The following is a 14,175-nucleotide window of genomic DNA, read 5'->3' as shown; positions in this document are numbered from 1 at the left end:
GTGTATGTGTATCCTGTCCAACTGTCTGGGGGTAGTGAAAAACAGGAAATATGCTGACTTGACAGCGCATTTTGGCCAAATGTAAAAGCAGTCACAACAACAGCAGCAGCAGCAGCAGCAACAGCATCAGTTACAGTAGAACCAGCACAACTTAATATAGTATCGTATGTTGTCCTGACAACCGCAAATTCATGAAGGGATTGAAACGGGAGGATGGTAAATGGGTTTGAGGGAGCTAGCGAACCCTCGGGCTCATCAGATTCCGCCAGCCACAACGATAATCCTTTCAATTCACATGAAAATTCTACAGAAATTTCCTTTCCTTAAGCCAATGCTCCTTTTCAAGTCAAAGAATCGTGCGTTAGCCTATCCCAGCAGCACTTTGCAGACTTAAAGTTTACCTTAAAGACATTTTATTTGGCAACTCTTTTCGTAACAAAACGAAGTACTCGAATGTCGGAAAAGTGAAATTCAATTCTATTATTTTTAAGTCGTTTCGCTTGAAATAGATTTGTCATTTAATTCTGTTTGAAGTATTGAGGCGAAGAGGTAAACATTTATATTATTATTTTTGTCCTGAAATGCAATTGTAGACAACATATTGGCATTTGCGCGTTTGCTTACATATAAACGTTTAGTCGTTGCAACAATATTTAAGCTAAGAATGCAAGCTAAAATATATTTATGAGATGAGATAACTAATTCAAACGACCTTACCAGATTTTTTTCACTCTTTCGGTTTTAACGTTAATTATAAAAAGTCAAAATTGCATTACCAATTCGAGAACTTCGATGAGTTAGTAATATGAATTCATCTTAAAAAATTCAAGATATGGTATTTTAGCCATAATTTTACGACCTATATCGACTCGTTGACTTGTTAGATTTGTTATTTACTTTTTTACCTTCCAAAGTTGAGACAATTCAAAAGCGATTTCAAAAGATTTTCCTCTGAAGGATGCCACTTAACATTCATTTCCTCCAGCTGTCACAATTTAAAGAGTATTTTAAAATACTTTCAAGCTACAGCCCCACCTCTCTGATGTCCCAACGCCTACAATCTGTGTTCATTCGCAGGAAGTTTTGTTGATATTTTATTAAACGGAATTATTTGTACAATGTGTTAAAGTTTTCATTGCTACTTGGTTTCTCTTTTCTTTGGCTTGCCTTTTTTTTTCTATTTGTTATCGTTCTTGTTGTTGTTGTTGTTTTTGAAAAGCTTTCGATTAAGCAGAAAAGTGCGTTGGTTGAGTTTGTGCGGAAACCCCCAACCATTACATTTCCTTTTCACACACACACACACACACACTCATACAATGGTTGGAAAAAATCAAAGTGCTTTGAGTTAACTGTAACTGACTGTCAAACCCATTTCAAGTGGGCGCCAAACTGTAGCCCTATGCCCCGGAGAGGGGTTTGCTCTACTTTATTGTCTGTGCTTGTGTGGGTGTATATCTATATATATGTATATATGTATGTATGTGTATCTGTGTGACAGCCTACATTTTGACAGTCCCAAGTCACTCACTCTCTTCAAGACAGTTAAGTTCATCATCCTTCTCATCATCATCATTATCATGATGGCTAAGGCAAAAGAATGCGGCTACAGCAGAATATTCTCAACTACGCTCAAAAGAAAAGGAAGTTGATTTGGTCTTGCCATGGCTTTAAAATGTTTACTAGCTTAACGTCAATTCTGACAATGATATTATTTCCTTATTTCACATTGCGTAACCTTGATTCACCGAAGTCACAAAGTCACTTTAAAGCCCTTTTTCTTTAAGTTTTACTTTCCACATGGCTGCATCTTTCTCTCTCACACACAAAGTGCAGGAAAAATTAAAAAATTTTCATATGGCTTGCCACCAACGTGGCTGTCTTTTGTTTTTTGTGCTTCACTCAGGCATAATTAAATGATAGTTGCTCTTCCTCTCTTTTTTTCTCGTTTGGCGAGAAAGTCTCTGGCAAGTGAAAAAGACACCACAGAGAAAAACAAAAAAGGGAGAAAGAGGAAAAACCTGTGCAGCGGAAAATCATTTGTCAGTTTCTTGGCTTTTGCCGGTTGCTGTCAGCAGAGGCAACTGTCAGGATAAATGGCAGAGATCCTTTGATGGCAGCGAAGCCTTTTGCTTTAAAAAATGTACGTGTTTCGGTTTTTGTTTTTGACAGACAGACAAACAAAATATACACAATCACACACACACACACACAAACACACAGAGAGAAGAACACATCACATCAAACTGTCTGTCTTTCGTTCTGTCTCTGTCTCTATCTCTCACTCTCCCCTATGTCTGTGTCTCTCTGTGGTTCTTAACAAATTTATTTGTAATTTATTTATTCATTCGAAAGCTTTTCCTCTGTTATCTCTGTTTTGTCACATCAAAGGCAACGTCTTTCTGCTTTGGGCCTGCTTTGTATGGCATAATAAAATGGTAGGCTAAGCCTTTTGGGAGTTAATTTTCCCTTTTAGTCAGTTTTGACTTTGCATAAAACATAAAACAAAAACAACAACAACGAATAAACAAACAAATATAATAATAACAGAAAATATGCTTAGTGAATTTAAATTTGTTTTGTTTATTAACTAATCAACTTGTATTATAATTGCTAGAAAAGTGCAGCTACAATTTGAATAACAAACAAGCTGGAAAAAAAACAAAGTATAATCAGAAACAAGAGAAAATTTTCTTTCAGCACAAAATATAAATCGATTTTGCAAACTTGGGCATCAATTGAAATTGAACTATGACAAGCTATAAAATTTTGATAGGGAAAAAGGTTTAGGATTCCAATTTTTAGTTAGAGGAAATCTAAATTGAAAACCATTTAAGTTTATCACTTACAAATTGAAATATTGGCAACTGATTTAAGGACTTTTGATAGGCAATCTAAAATCTACACTAGGCTTAAGAAGTGTTAACTTGGATCAAATTAAGTGAAACACAAGCCAACATCCGAAAAATCTGCATAAGCAAACTAAAGCCATAACTTTAAAGAAACTTGAGCTCAAAGCTTATCAAACTATGTATATCATTTAGCCATACTAGTATATGCGAAATAAGAGAAGAGTAAAATGCAAAAGTGTAGGAAAAAACTTGTACGGACTTTCCCTCAAGTAAGAAAGAAAACCCAGCAAAAGGTATAATCTACTAAAATACCTTGAGGATGTAATCAATAGAAAGAGCTAACAAATGACTAACTAAATCGAAATCCAGACCACCCCATTTCAGTTAGTTGTGTGTGTAAGCTAAAGATAAAGGGGAAATGGTTTTCTTTTTTTTAGTTAGTTGTGAATGTGAAGTAAAGTCAAAGTGGAAGTGGTTTCCTCCTAGCTCATTATTAGTTTCATAAATTTTCATAAACTTATGTGTTGTTTCTTATTTAGTAAATATGTACATAGATATCACATAAATCCAGATAATATAAATCCAAGTCTTGCGTGAAAAGTTAATTAACAACTTGGTTGCTCATATTTGCAGCTTCAATTGCAACTCCATTGGCAATCAATAGTCTCCTCGAGAGTCCTTTCACACTTTTCATTTTCCTCAGTTTTCTTCACTTACTGATTACTTCGCCTGTTGGTGTCCACTCCGCGGTTCTTAATTGCCCCCGCAGCAGGTTCAACTTTAACGCTTGCTAATTGGGAAGCTGCTGCTGTTGCTGCCGCTGCTGATAAATTGCTTCGAGGCTCTCTTCGCTTGTTCACTATATCATCGACTGAATGACTGACTGGTTGACTGTGTGTTCGAGTGAGTGACTGTCGCCCTTACTCCGAGCCTGCATTCTTCGCTGAAAATGGCAAAAGTTGAGCAAGCCAAGAAAAAAACACGCAGATCAAGATGAAAATTCCTTTCTTTTTATCTTTTCGACAAGAGAAAATCAATTAATCAGTTGCTTTTTGGCTTCTGTAGGTCTGTGTAAATGAGTATTTCAGTTGAAATTACCTTAATTATATTTTAAATGACTTTAACTCGAGAGATTGTGGATTTTTGCCTGATTTATTTTGCGGTTATATACAATCGAATTCAAGTCATTGATTACTTTTTCAATCAACTCAAAGTAGATAAATTTATGTTTCATTTGATATTAACCATGTAGTTTGCTGGACAAAGTTGCACTTTTCTATAAATGATTTTGATTTGTCTATCAGCTAAACACACCTACACACACACACACACACACACACACACGTTAAGCGAGTCCAAAAGGAAAATTTATAAATTGATTTTCATTATGGCACAATGCAAATCAAACAAAGAGCAAAAGACAGGTGGATGGCCCTTACTCCCACCGCCTAAAAGTAGGCAACGGAAACGGCACCAAAAATACACAGCTCATAAATATGTCAATGGCATAAATGCAAATATTAAACTATAATAAATAAATCGACCTACGAGAATATTCCAGCCAACCAAGCAACCAAAAAATAAAAAAATACAGAGGTATATATATTTAGTAGGTATATAAAACAACAAAAAAAAAAAGGTGGAATACCTACCAAAAATATAATGCCTCAATATTATCCATTGTTTATTTTTTTTTTTTGTCGACTTTTTTGCTTTCGTTTTTGGCATTTTTTGTTTTTTTTTTTTTTTTTTTTTGTGTGTGTGTGTGTGTGGTGGGAGAAGGGGGTTGGCCTCTCTGGGACTGGAAACAGCTGACAATGTCATCAGTCAGCGAAGCAAACCAACAGCAAATAGCGAACAGCAACAAACGAACCCATCCGATAAACTTGTTTCTTTTCGCTTGATTTACAAACACAACAATTGTGGGGGCGTGGCATACCCGAAAAATATATCCATAAACAAAACAAAGACAACAAACAAAGACAACAACAACAAAAGCAGGTCAAAACCATTCTAGCCTTGGTCTATAGTATTGTCCATTAGAAGCAGCCACAAAACAACCAAAAAAAATATATATATAGAATGAAGAATCATCAGATAGACGAGACGGGTAAAAAAAAATATAAACTTTAACAAAGTTTCTATACCCTTAAGTTCTATAAATAATTTATCGTAAAATTTTATTTATTTTTTATTAGTTTTGGATACTCACAGTCCAATTTTCTATATACTTACATACTAAGTTTTCCTATAGTTCATATCTTATTTTCAAATCTTTTGTTTGTCTGCTTGAGGTCGATGAGATTTCCCTAAATCATTTTCATCCGCTTGAAATAATTATATTCCATAATGTTAATTCCAAACATTAAAGACTTTATTTTGAGGATTTCTAACACATATTTTTTGCATTTTCAATTCTGTTTTCAAGAAAATTGTTTTACTATACATACAAGGAAAGTTTTTGCTTCAATAAAGTGATATGTAGAGTCAAATTTACTTTCGTTCTTCGAGTAAAAAAGTGTGTACAAAAAGGGGAATAAAAAATCAAATTTAAAATAAAAATGAATGAACATTTTTGTTAGCTGCAGCTGTTTAGGATAAATACCTACCTATGTATGTACAAAGGTATATGCTATATACATATATTAGATGTGTGTATTATGTTGAGCCATAGATGTTAATGGAAATATTTCAATACCTATAAATATGCATATACCTACATCATATACATATGTATGTATATGTAAGTGAAAGGCTTTAACTGCTTCTCAACGGTTGCTTGCTTGCAGGGCAGCTTCTTTGCCAAAATGTTCCCTCTGACTAAAAAAATATTTGCTTATGACGACGCATTTGGCGATGGCGTTGGCGTTGGCGTTGACGTTGGCATTTTATTTATGCAAGCCGGCGAATTTTCAAGTAGAGCAAAACGAGTCCACTTAAAGGCATTTTTGCAAATATTTTTATACATATTTTTATTTCTAGAAACACACACACACACACACATACAAACAAACAACAAAAAGTTCAAAAGTAAAAAATAACTTAAAGATTTAAACAGAAGACAAACTCGATCAAATTTATTTACTCCTTAGTGAGTGCCTCAAGGCGCCAATCGATATTTTATTAATTAAGAAAAGTTAAAAGTTTCCTTCTATAAATTTTTAAAAATTCTTAAAATGTTATTAGTTTTTATTTGTTGTAAATTATATGAAAATTGCTTAAAAACTTACAACACTTTTTTTAAAATATTTTTTTAATCTGATTACCCACAAAAAAAAAAAAACACACAAAAGTAAATTTTATTTGCAATAAATTTGGTTTATTTTGCTCTTCTTCTGCAGACCCAGCAATTCAAGGTTTATTGCTAAACTTAGAGATAAAAACAGTCGAATAACAAGTAAAAAATAGAGAAGAAAGGGAAAGAATGGAAAAAAGTAATCGAAATAAAACACTAACTAAAGCTGCTAGTTTATGTACAATAACAAATAGTAAAAGAGTAGTGAGAAAAAGTATAGAAAATAGCAGACTGAGACTGAGGGAAAACTGCTGCAATTTCAAAAGCTTTTCACACAAAGCCAAGGCAGTTTGTTGTATATGTCTGTGAGAGAGTGTGTGTATTTGTGTACTGGTATTTATATGTAACTGTGAGTGTGTGTCTGTGTGTATGTGTGTGTGTGTATGTGTGTTTAGCGACTACCAACAGCCTTGCATAAGACCCAACTGCTGTATGGCTCCACAGCCAATGCGATTCTGCATATAATCCGGAAAATTGCTCTGCAACACTCGCATTGTATTTCGTTTGTAATCGGGCACAGCGTGGGTAACCAACTGGCATGTTTGACTTCTATAGACGGGCTTAAAATTCGTTTCCGAGAATGTTGAATTCGTGTCCCAGCGATAAACCTCAGCATCGCCTTCATTACGGAAAAATATGGCCGATCCATTGTCTGTGCCAATGATGACCATGCGACTGGGTTTCTTGCCGAGATCTAGACCGCAAACACACGCACAAAGACACAAAAAGAAAAGACGAGAAAATTTTCAATTATTTTGTTGACTCTTTCATCAGGTACTTTGGTTTCATTTTTGTTTTGCTGTCTTGTGCTTCAAATGAAAACTCACCTAATATTCTGCCATCGGCCACGCCACTGCGTAAATACTCTGATTTCAATGAGAATAGCTTACTGGTACTTAGATATGTGAAATAGAGTTCCGTTGAGCCGCAATCACGTCGGATTAATGCAATATAGAGAACATCCCGTGAACGGCAACCGGCCGAAACGGCCTTGGGCAAAACGACACGGAAGCCACGATCTGCTTGAAGATTATAGACAATTATGGCACGATTTGCCGCATCACTGACATAGATAAAGCAACCGCCATCGGGGGCATAGTCGACAACCAAGTACTGCAAACGCGAACTGCTCGATGTGAGGCCCTCCAGGGAGACCGATTTCAACACTTTGCCCGTCTTAACCGACATGGCCACCACTTTGGGTGGGCACTTTCGGACCGGTGTCTCGAGTGTATTGACAATGCCCGTATCTAAGACCCAAAGCACTTCATTTTGATCCACCACCAAATCGACCACCGACTGCAGTGCCTTGCAATTGCCTTCCTCTTGCAGATCCCAGCAGGGATAGGGCTTAAAGGTTGTGCTACACGTGCCCGATTGTATTTGTGTTTTCACCAGAGTGGCCGGAACACCTTTACGATAACGTGGCAATGCCAAATAGATGGTGTCCCCAATCAATTGAGCACGAGTGGCAATCACATTTTTTGATATATATTTGCCGGAGCTTTTAAATAGTGATTTTGTACTGGCACAGGGGAACTCGAATTGACCACCAGTCCACTGGATGGGTTGAGAGTCCGAATAGGCTCGATCTGGTGTCCATAGGCCGTATTTGGTACCCTGTCCCATGGCCCTTGGGGCTGACCACGATAGGGCTATCAGGATTAGGCCCGGTAAAAAACGCATCTTTTGGTTTTCGGTCTATCGGTCGATCAGTATTCAGTCCACGACGTGCTTCACGCGTTCTGCTCTCAAGTTCTCAGCAGTGTCGTGGCTTATATATAACCCATAGAATCTGATTAACATATTTAACAACGTGCTCATAGACAATTTCAAGCGAAACTTTAGCAAATACTTTTCATGTCTTTTCTTTTTTGTTTGTTTTTGTGGGAAGAACCTTGAATAAAATCAAAAAAAAAAAAAATAAATAATAATAAATGTACTTATAAGTAAAAAAGTTTAAGAAGCAATAATGGAAAATTTGTTGTATATATTGTTGCGTCGCTTAGTATTGCTGTCTGTAGAAATAATTGAAATAGTTCACGCGCAGAAGCCGCAATAAAGCTGCATTCGCTGTGCTTAGCGATCTAATATGAGTTTCTTTGATACCCTTGCAACATGAAAATCCTTTACTTAGTCCTCAAACGTGCTTATGACAAGAATTATTCAATTTCTATTGGATTTACGTACTTGAATTAAGCGTTTTAATCGATTTCATTCATTCAATCTACATAAATAGATTTCAGTTGTTGTGGCTTTGCAGTTTTCAGGCTCGAGAACTTTGTCAGGTTTTTTTAGCAATTTCAACTACAAAGTAAACATTAAATAATAAAGAAGTTGATATGTTCGAGTAAATTTATAACTAGAATAATGAAGAGAAAATGAAGATTGTTATATTTGAGAAAGAAATTTCAATTGAAAACTTTCTAATTTTTCCTTTTAAAATCCATTTAGATATTACATAAAAATTCGCAACATTCGTAGAATATGGAATCCCTTTGACTATTTTTGTTTGCCTTTTAAAAGAGATAATAAATCTAGATCAAAGGGTATAAAAAAATGTGTTAAAGTTTGAAATTGTAATTGTTATTGTTGGAAATATTTATTCATTCGTTTTTATTCTTATTGTTTGTATGTTTTATTTTCTCTGCCATTTAAGCCCTACAAGTGTTTTGATTGCGCTGATTGTGAGATATTTATAAATGGCTAATTGATTAGGTTTTTATACGTATGTATGTATGTATATGTATAATTTTGGGGAAAACGACCTCAGAGCTGGGTAAACTGATTTGCCTGAAGAAATGGACATTATATATAGATTTAACCTCAACTAACTCTCAGCATGCTATGCCCTCAAACCGTTTGCAACGTGTTTGGCATAAGAAAATATTGTATTAAAGACCAAGGGACAAGGAACAAGGCTAGAACTGAAGCGAAAAAACCCCTATACACCCATATCTCCAATGATTTATTTGCACACTTTTCCACATACACACACATACTCACACACAGATTTTGGGGACACACACACAGACAAACACATTTGCACTCATACATACCTAAGTAGAGGGAAAAAATTGATGACAAGCATTTCCGGGCTACTTGGCTTACATAATTTATGTAAACATTAAGTCAGTAGTAAAGGAAGGAAGATGGCTAAGAATGGTAAATGGGATGGGAAGGGACAGATATGCGGTGGTAAGAAGGAGCCAGATAAGATTGTGTGACTGGTGACTGACCTCCATTAGCTGGCCTCAAATCCCTGCCCTCCAGTCATTTTCCACACATTAAATCGACAGTTTTTCTTTCTGCTTTTATTGCCGGCTTAACGAGGCGTATGCGTCATGTGCAAAAACCAAAGAGAGAAGAGTACCGATTTATGCAAACGCCAACAAAAATGAAAATGAAATGCTTGTTTAAAACTGCCTCTGTTTCTCCCCGTTCCCCCTATTACCGCACTCCTCTCTCTCTCTCTCTCACCCACTGTGTACTTATAATGTGTCTGTGTCTCTGTCTCTTTGCCCCCCTGTTTATATAGGCCAATAAATGTCCAATTGAAAACGCAAATAACCTAATAATTTGTCGGAATAAACCAACAACAACAAAATCGAAGCCAGACCATCGGGTCAAACCACATACTATATTGGTTATGCCGTAATCTTTATACCCTTGCTAATATACACAACTTAACATATTATCAATCAATTTTCGATGAACCATATAAAAATCAATAAGTTACCAACAAGTTTTGCATTCTATATCCTTAAGGGCTGTACTGTCAAAACATTATTCTAAATAGATGTTAATCAATTAACACCATATTTACTTCCTTTGTAAAGGAACTAAAAGGACACACATGTTCTTTGCACTTTTACTAATGAGAGTGTAATGGGACTAAAGTGCATATACCCTTTTTGCCAGGGTATAGAAAACAGGCCATACACACAAGAATAAAATTTGTCTGTGGTCACGTTTGATTGCTGGTCGGATAAATGTACCGATTGGATTTAATATTTCTCAGTTTTTTACATTCCCATTTCTTTTTTTGCTGAATATCATTTTTTCCGTTAGAGAAAAAAAAAATTCCAATAAATTAAATCAGATTTTTAGTATATAAAGTTCTTTTGTTGTGCGGGTATAGTCGAAAATCTGGAATACTTGAAAGTATTCAAATTTAAGTTTAATTTGCTTAATAGCTAAAACTTTTTTGCCAAATTAAATGCAGAAATTTGTTATTCAGTGTACCATTTTTCAAGTTAATAGCATGCATCATGCAATTTCCCAAAAGACCACTAAATTGGTGTCTAATGTAAAATGGTACACACATTCTTTTGACACACTGTATGTATAAGCATTTATGGTCTACATAATTTATGAGGTTTGCTTTGCTTTCACTTTACATTATTTGACTTTCTTTAGCCTCAAACTAAGTGAAGTTTATTCGTTTACTTTTTTTTTTTTTTTTTTGTTGATGTCTGCTTTAAGTTCTTGCCGTGGGGGAGAAGGGAATTTTTCGGTATAAATTTATTTAACATAAATTGAAGTCTTATTGTTGTATATATTTAATTGCTTTGCAATAATTGAAAGTTCTCTTTCTGTATCTGTAATCTGTTTCCTTTTATTTTTCATTCTTTTTCTTTGTTTCATTCTTTTTTTTGACTTGTCGGCAAATTGAATTTCCATCGTTTTTTTGTTTTCACTCTCTCTCTCTCTCTCTCTCTCCTTATCTTTCCATCTCTCTTTTTTCGTATTTATGAGCTCACCAAATGCTGTCAATGGCCGGCAACATTTTTCAACATTTTATTTATACGTAAATGCCAATAAAAAAAAAAAAAAAATAGATATATACAACAACAAATTTATTATACGTCTTGCATTTTTGCAATCGTATGATGTGGAGATTTTGGTTCATACACTTTCGTTCCATAAGTAAGTGGATAAAGTGATATGACTTATGTTGAGCTACATAGTTGGTATACAAGGACACTTAAATCACAGGGTTCCTTGTGAAGATCGTTAACCAACACTTGTTAAAAAGGAAGTGGTCAGTACTGAGTAATAATCCAACGGTGCCCAACACTACAGAAAAGTGTGACCATATGAGAGAAATTGGATTTTTAATAACTCCAAACTCCTAATAAATGTAAACAATTTATATAGTAGAGTCTTAAAAAGTCCGTTGAAAAGAGTTTCCACTTAACTGCAACCCTGAAAGGGTATAAAGATAACTAAGTTTTTCAAAAATTACCATTTCAGCGTTATGATTTTTTTCATATTTTTTGATATTTTTGATATTTCTGCTTTTATTTATATTGAAGCGCATAAATATTTATCTACGGCTCGTGCAACTTGAACCATGAAACTGATGGCACAGACAGACACACACCCACACACACAACACACACACACACGCACGCACACATGAGCGTTATAAATTTTCAGATTACCATCAAAAAAAAAAAAAAGGAAAGGAAAGGAAAATCAGTAGGAGGGTTTGGGCTTTCAATGCCATATATGTATGTATGTATGTGTGCATGTAAAGGAGAAAAAAATCTGCCAGTTTATTAAAACGAATTTCACACAAATTCAATCTGCATGTAATTTGGCTTCGTCTCGAATTTCATTTACGTTTTCAATATTTGGGTTCAATCTGGCCTTTGCCTTCTGGTCACTCAATACAAACTGATATTATGCCCTATGCGGAAGCCAAATCTCAACTCGAAAGGGTCAACAAAAATATAGATAGATATAGATTTATATATGTAAATATCATTGTCGATATTGTATTTATGAATATGTTGACCAGTCGCCTCGGGGACAGTAAACATATTTTCTCCTCTTTTTTTTTTTTTTGCACATTTAAGCAGATTAAATTTTTGCCTCTGCCTTTGCATTTAATGTGAAGAGGCAAAAGTGAGGCGAAATCAAGTGATGGCCATAATTCAATGCACGTGCCCGATGGCCAAGCGAGCCAAACAAAGAGCCTGGGATCATGGCAGGCCATAGCTCATCCTTTCTTGTTTTTTTTTTTTTTTTTCTTTGGACTGGGTTGGGATTGTGTGTCCTTGCATTACCTACTACCAACGCCTTGTGCCATCTCTCTTTTTTATTTGTCATTATTCGAGCGAGAGCGAATAATTGGATGGATGGATGGATGATGGTTGGTTCGAACGAACGCACATTAAACGGGGTAGGCAAGCGTGTTCCTAAGCATTGTTTATGAGGTCCTTGCTCCGCACCTTTAATGGGATTCACTAAAATTCACTTCAATTCGGGTAATCCATGACAAAAACAAAACAAAAAAAGTTCCTAGATGGCAACCGGATTTGAACTGCGTTGGTGACCTCTGAATCTGCAGTCGAATGTGCCACCTCTGACCCGACCCCCAAACCATACCCCTCTCCATTCATCTTTTGTGTGAGAATAATATAGATAGAGATGGAAAAAATTCCCCCACCCATTTACGAATCAAAATAGAAATGAAATCACATTTATGGCAAAAGCAAAGTTGATTTAGTTGTTTATCTTTTTCTATGCGGGCAAGTTAGAGTCGTTAATGTTGTGTCACCATCATAAGGAAGTACAGTGAACAATCGTTGCAGTGAAACGACAATAATCAGCAAATCAAAGTAGAAGAAATATAAATAGAGGATAGGAAAAGTCAGAAGGATCTTTACTAAAGTGGAAAAGCAAAATGTATAACGAATAATAATATATATTTTTTTTTTTTTTTAATGTCTTCCTATAAATTCCTTAAACATTGTTACTACTTCCTTATTTGCTTTTTTATGGCAAATACACCCCAATTCAATCGTTTGAGTAAAGCTTCAATTATTTTTACAATCAAATTTCCATATATTAGTTTTATTTTGAATTTTCTTTGTCTCACCCACGTATAGTTAACTTTTGTAATAAATAATCAAAAATTTCTGAATAAGAAATATTTATTCTGGCACAACTGTCAGTGGATTGGTATGAAATGCCATTGAATGAAACTTTTATTCATACTTTTTTGGCTCTTATCAAAAGTCAACAATGGCACAACAAACTGTCTTCACACCTAAACACAAACCCCTCACCTCTTTCCCCTCCGCAAGTATCTTGGATGCATCTCCGTTGATAACTGGCGAAAAACACATGTTTTTTTTGTCACATCAAAAACTGGGAGAAAAGAAATGGGGGAACAAAAATGAAGAGAGTTTGAAAGTTGAAAAGTTTTTCTTTAACATTTTCTTTTTCAGATGTACCACGGGTGAATATTTGTTCGTTATAAAGATTAAAACATTTTGAGAATTCTTTTAAAACCAAAAAATAATACAAATAAAATGTTTAACCTTCTCAGGTATTTCCCCTTCAAATAGCTAGGCCTTATATATAGACTCAATTTAAGCTAGGGTATATATTATTCGATGTATTAATCATATTATTGGTCGTTCGGGAAAAAAAGTTTTGCCAATAGTTTTAACATGGCAATGGAAATGAACTTTGAACTTTTGCAGGGCCACACAAAAAAAAAAAAAGGTAAAGAGAAACTACAGAGAGAAAAGAAAAATATCGTATAGTCAGAGCGAGTCAATTTTCATTAAATATTTAGATGGCAAGTTTCATATGTCTGATGTCAAAATAAGTGATCTATCGATTTTAAGACTTATTTTTCTTTTCCTTTTTTAGTGAAGCATTTTAAAGTCGAGAAAAAAAAATGCTCTACTATTCACTTATTGCATTTTGTATTGTAATTCTGTTTATTTTTGTTGTTGTTGCCCATGTTCGATTTCGATGGCAACTTCCGCATTGCCAGTGGGTGGCTGGTTGAAGAAGGAGGTCAGAGTGCTTCAGCTACTTCCGGCATATACAATGACAAACGTGCTGCTGGTACAGACATATGTTTCGAGCCATGTTTTCATAGTGGTATAGACCAAATAACACGCTTCGCCAAAAAGAAACACACACACTAGCATACATGAATGTATGCTAAAGAAATTTATTATATAAATACAAATGCGAGAAATTTCTCTCGTCTAGTTTCTGGCT

At 35.0% G+C, this 14,175-nt stretch overlaps 1 protein-coding gene across 1 annotated transcript; it reads right to left on the bottom strand.

The window, feature by feature from the left end:
- Positions 1–6,146: 6,146 nt before the first annotated feature.
- On the bottom strand, positions 6,147–7,901 carry yellow-g2 (L-dopachrome tautomerase yellow-g2). The gene is made up of 2 exons (XM_068285987.1): positions 6,972–7,901; positions 6,147–6,838 (listed from the first exon to the last, which is right to left on the bottom strand). Exons 1-2 carry the CDS (start codon positions 7,828–7,830, stop codon positions 6,543–6,545), a joined length of 1,155 nt encoding a protein of 384 aa, XP_068142088.1. The 5' UTR covers positions 7,831–7,901; the 3' UTR covers positions 6,147–6,542.
- Positions 7,902–14,175: the final 6,274 nt, after the last annotated feature.

This window comes from Drosophila tropicalis, unplaced genomic scaffold, assembly GCF_018151085.1.
Source record: "Drosophila tropicalis isolate 14030-0801.00 unplaced genomic scaffold, ASM1815108v1 contig_443, whole genome shotgun sequence".
NCBI classification, from domain to species: domain Eukaryota; kingdom Metazoa; phylum Arthropoda; class Insecta; order Diptera; family Drosophilidae; genus Drosophila; species Drosophila tropicalis.
Note: the sequence above shows the minus strand (reverse complement) of the source record. Positions and strands in the feature narration are given on the sequence as shown.

What these genes read in the sequence shown, in the direction of transcription:
- yellow-g2 (XM_068285987.1), bottom strand. Translation starts at nt 7,830, where the DNA reads ATGCGTTTTTTACCGGGCCTAATCCTGATAGCCCTATCGTGGTCAGCC. An exon ending in GGCCGATGGCAGAATATTAG is followed by an intron (nt 6,839 to 6,971) that starts GTGAGTTTTCAT and finishes TTTGCGGTCTAG; the next exon opens with ATCTCGGCAAGAAACCCAGT.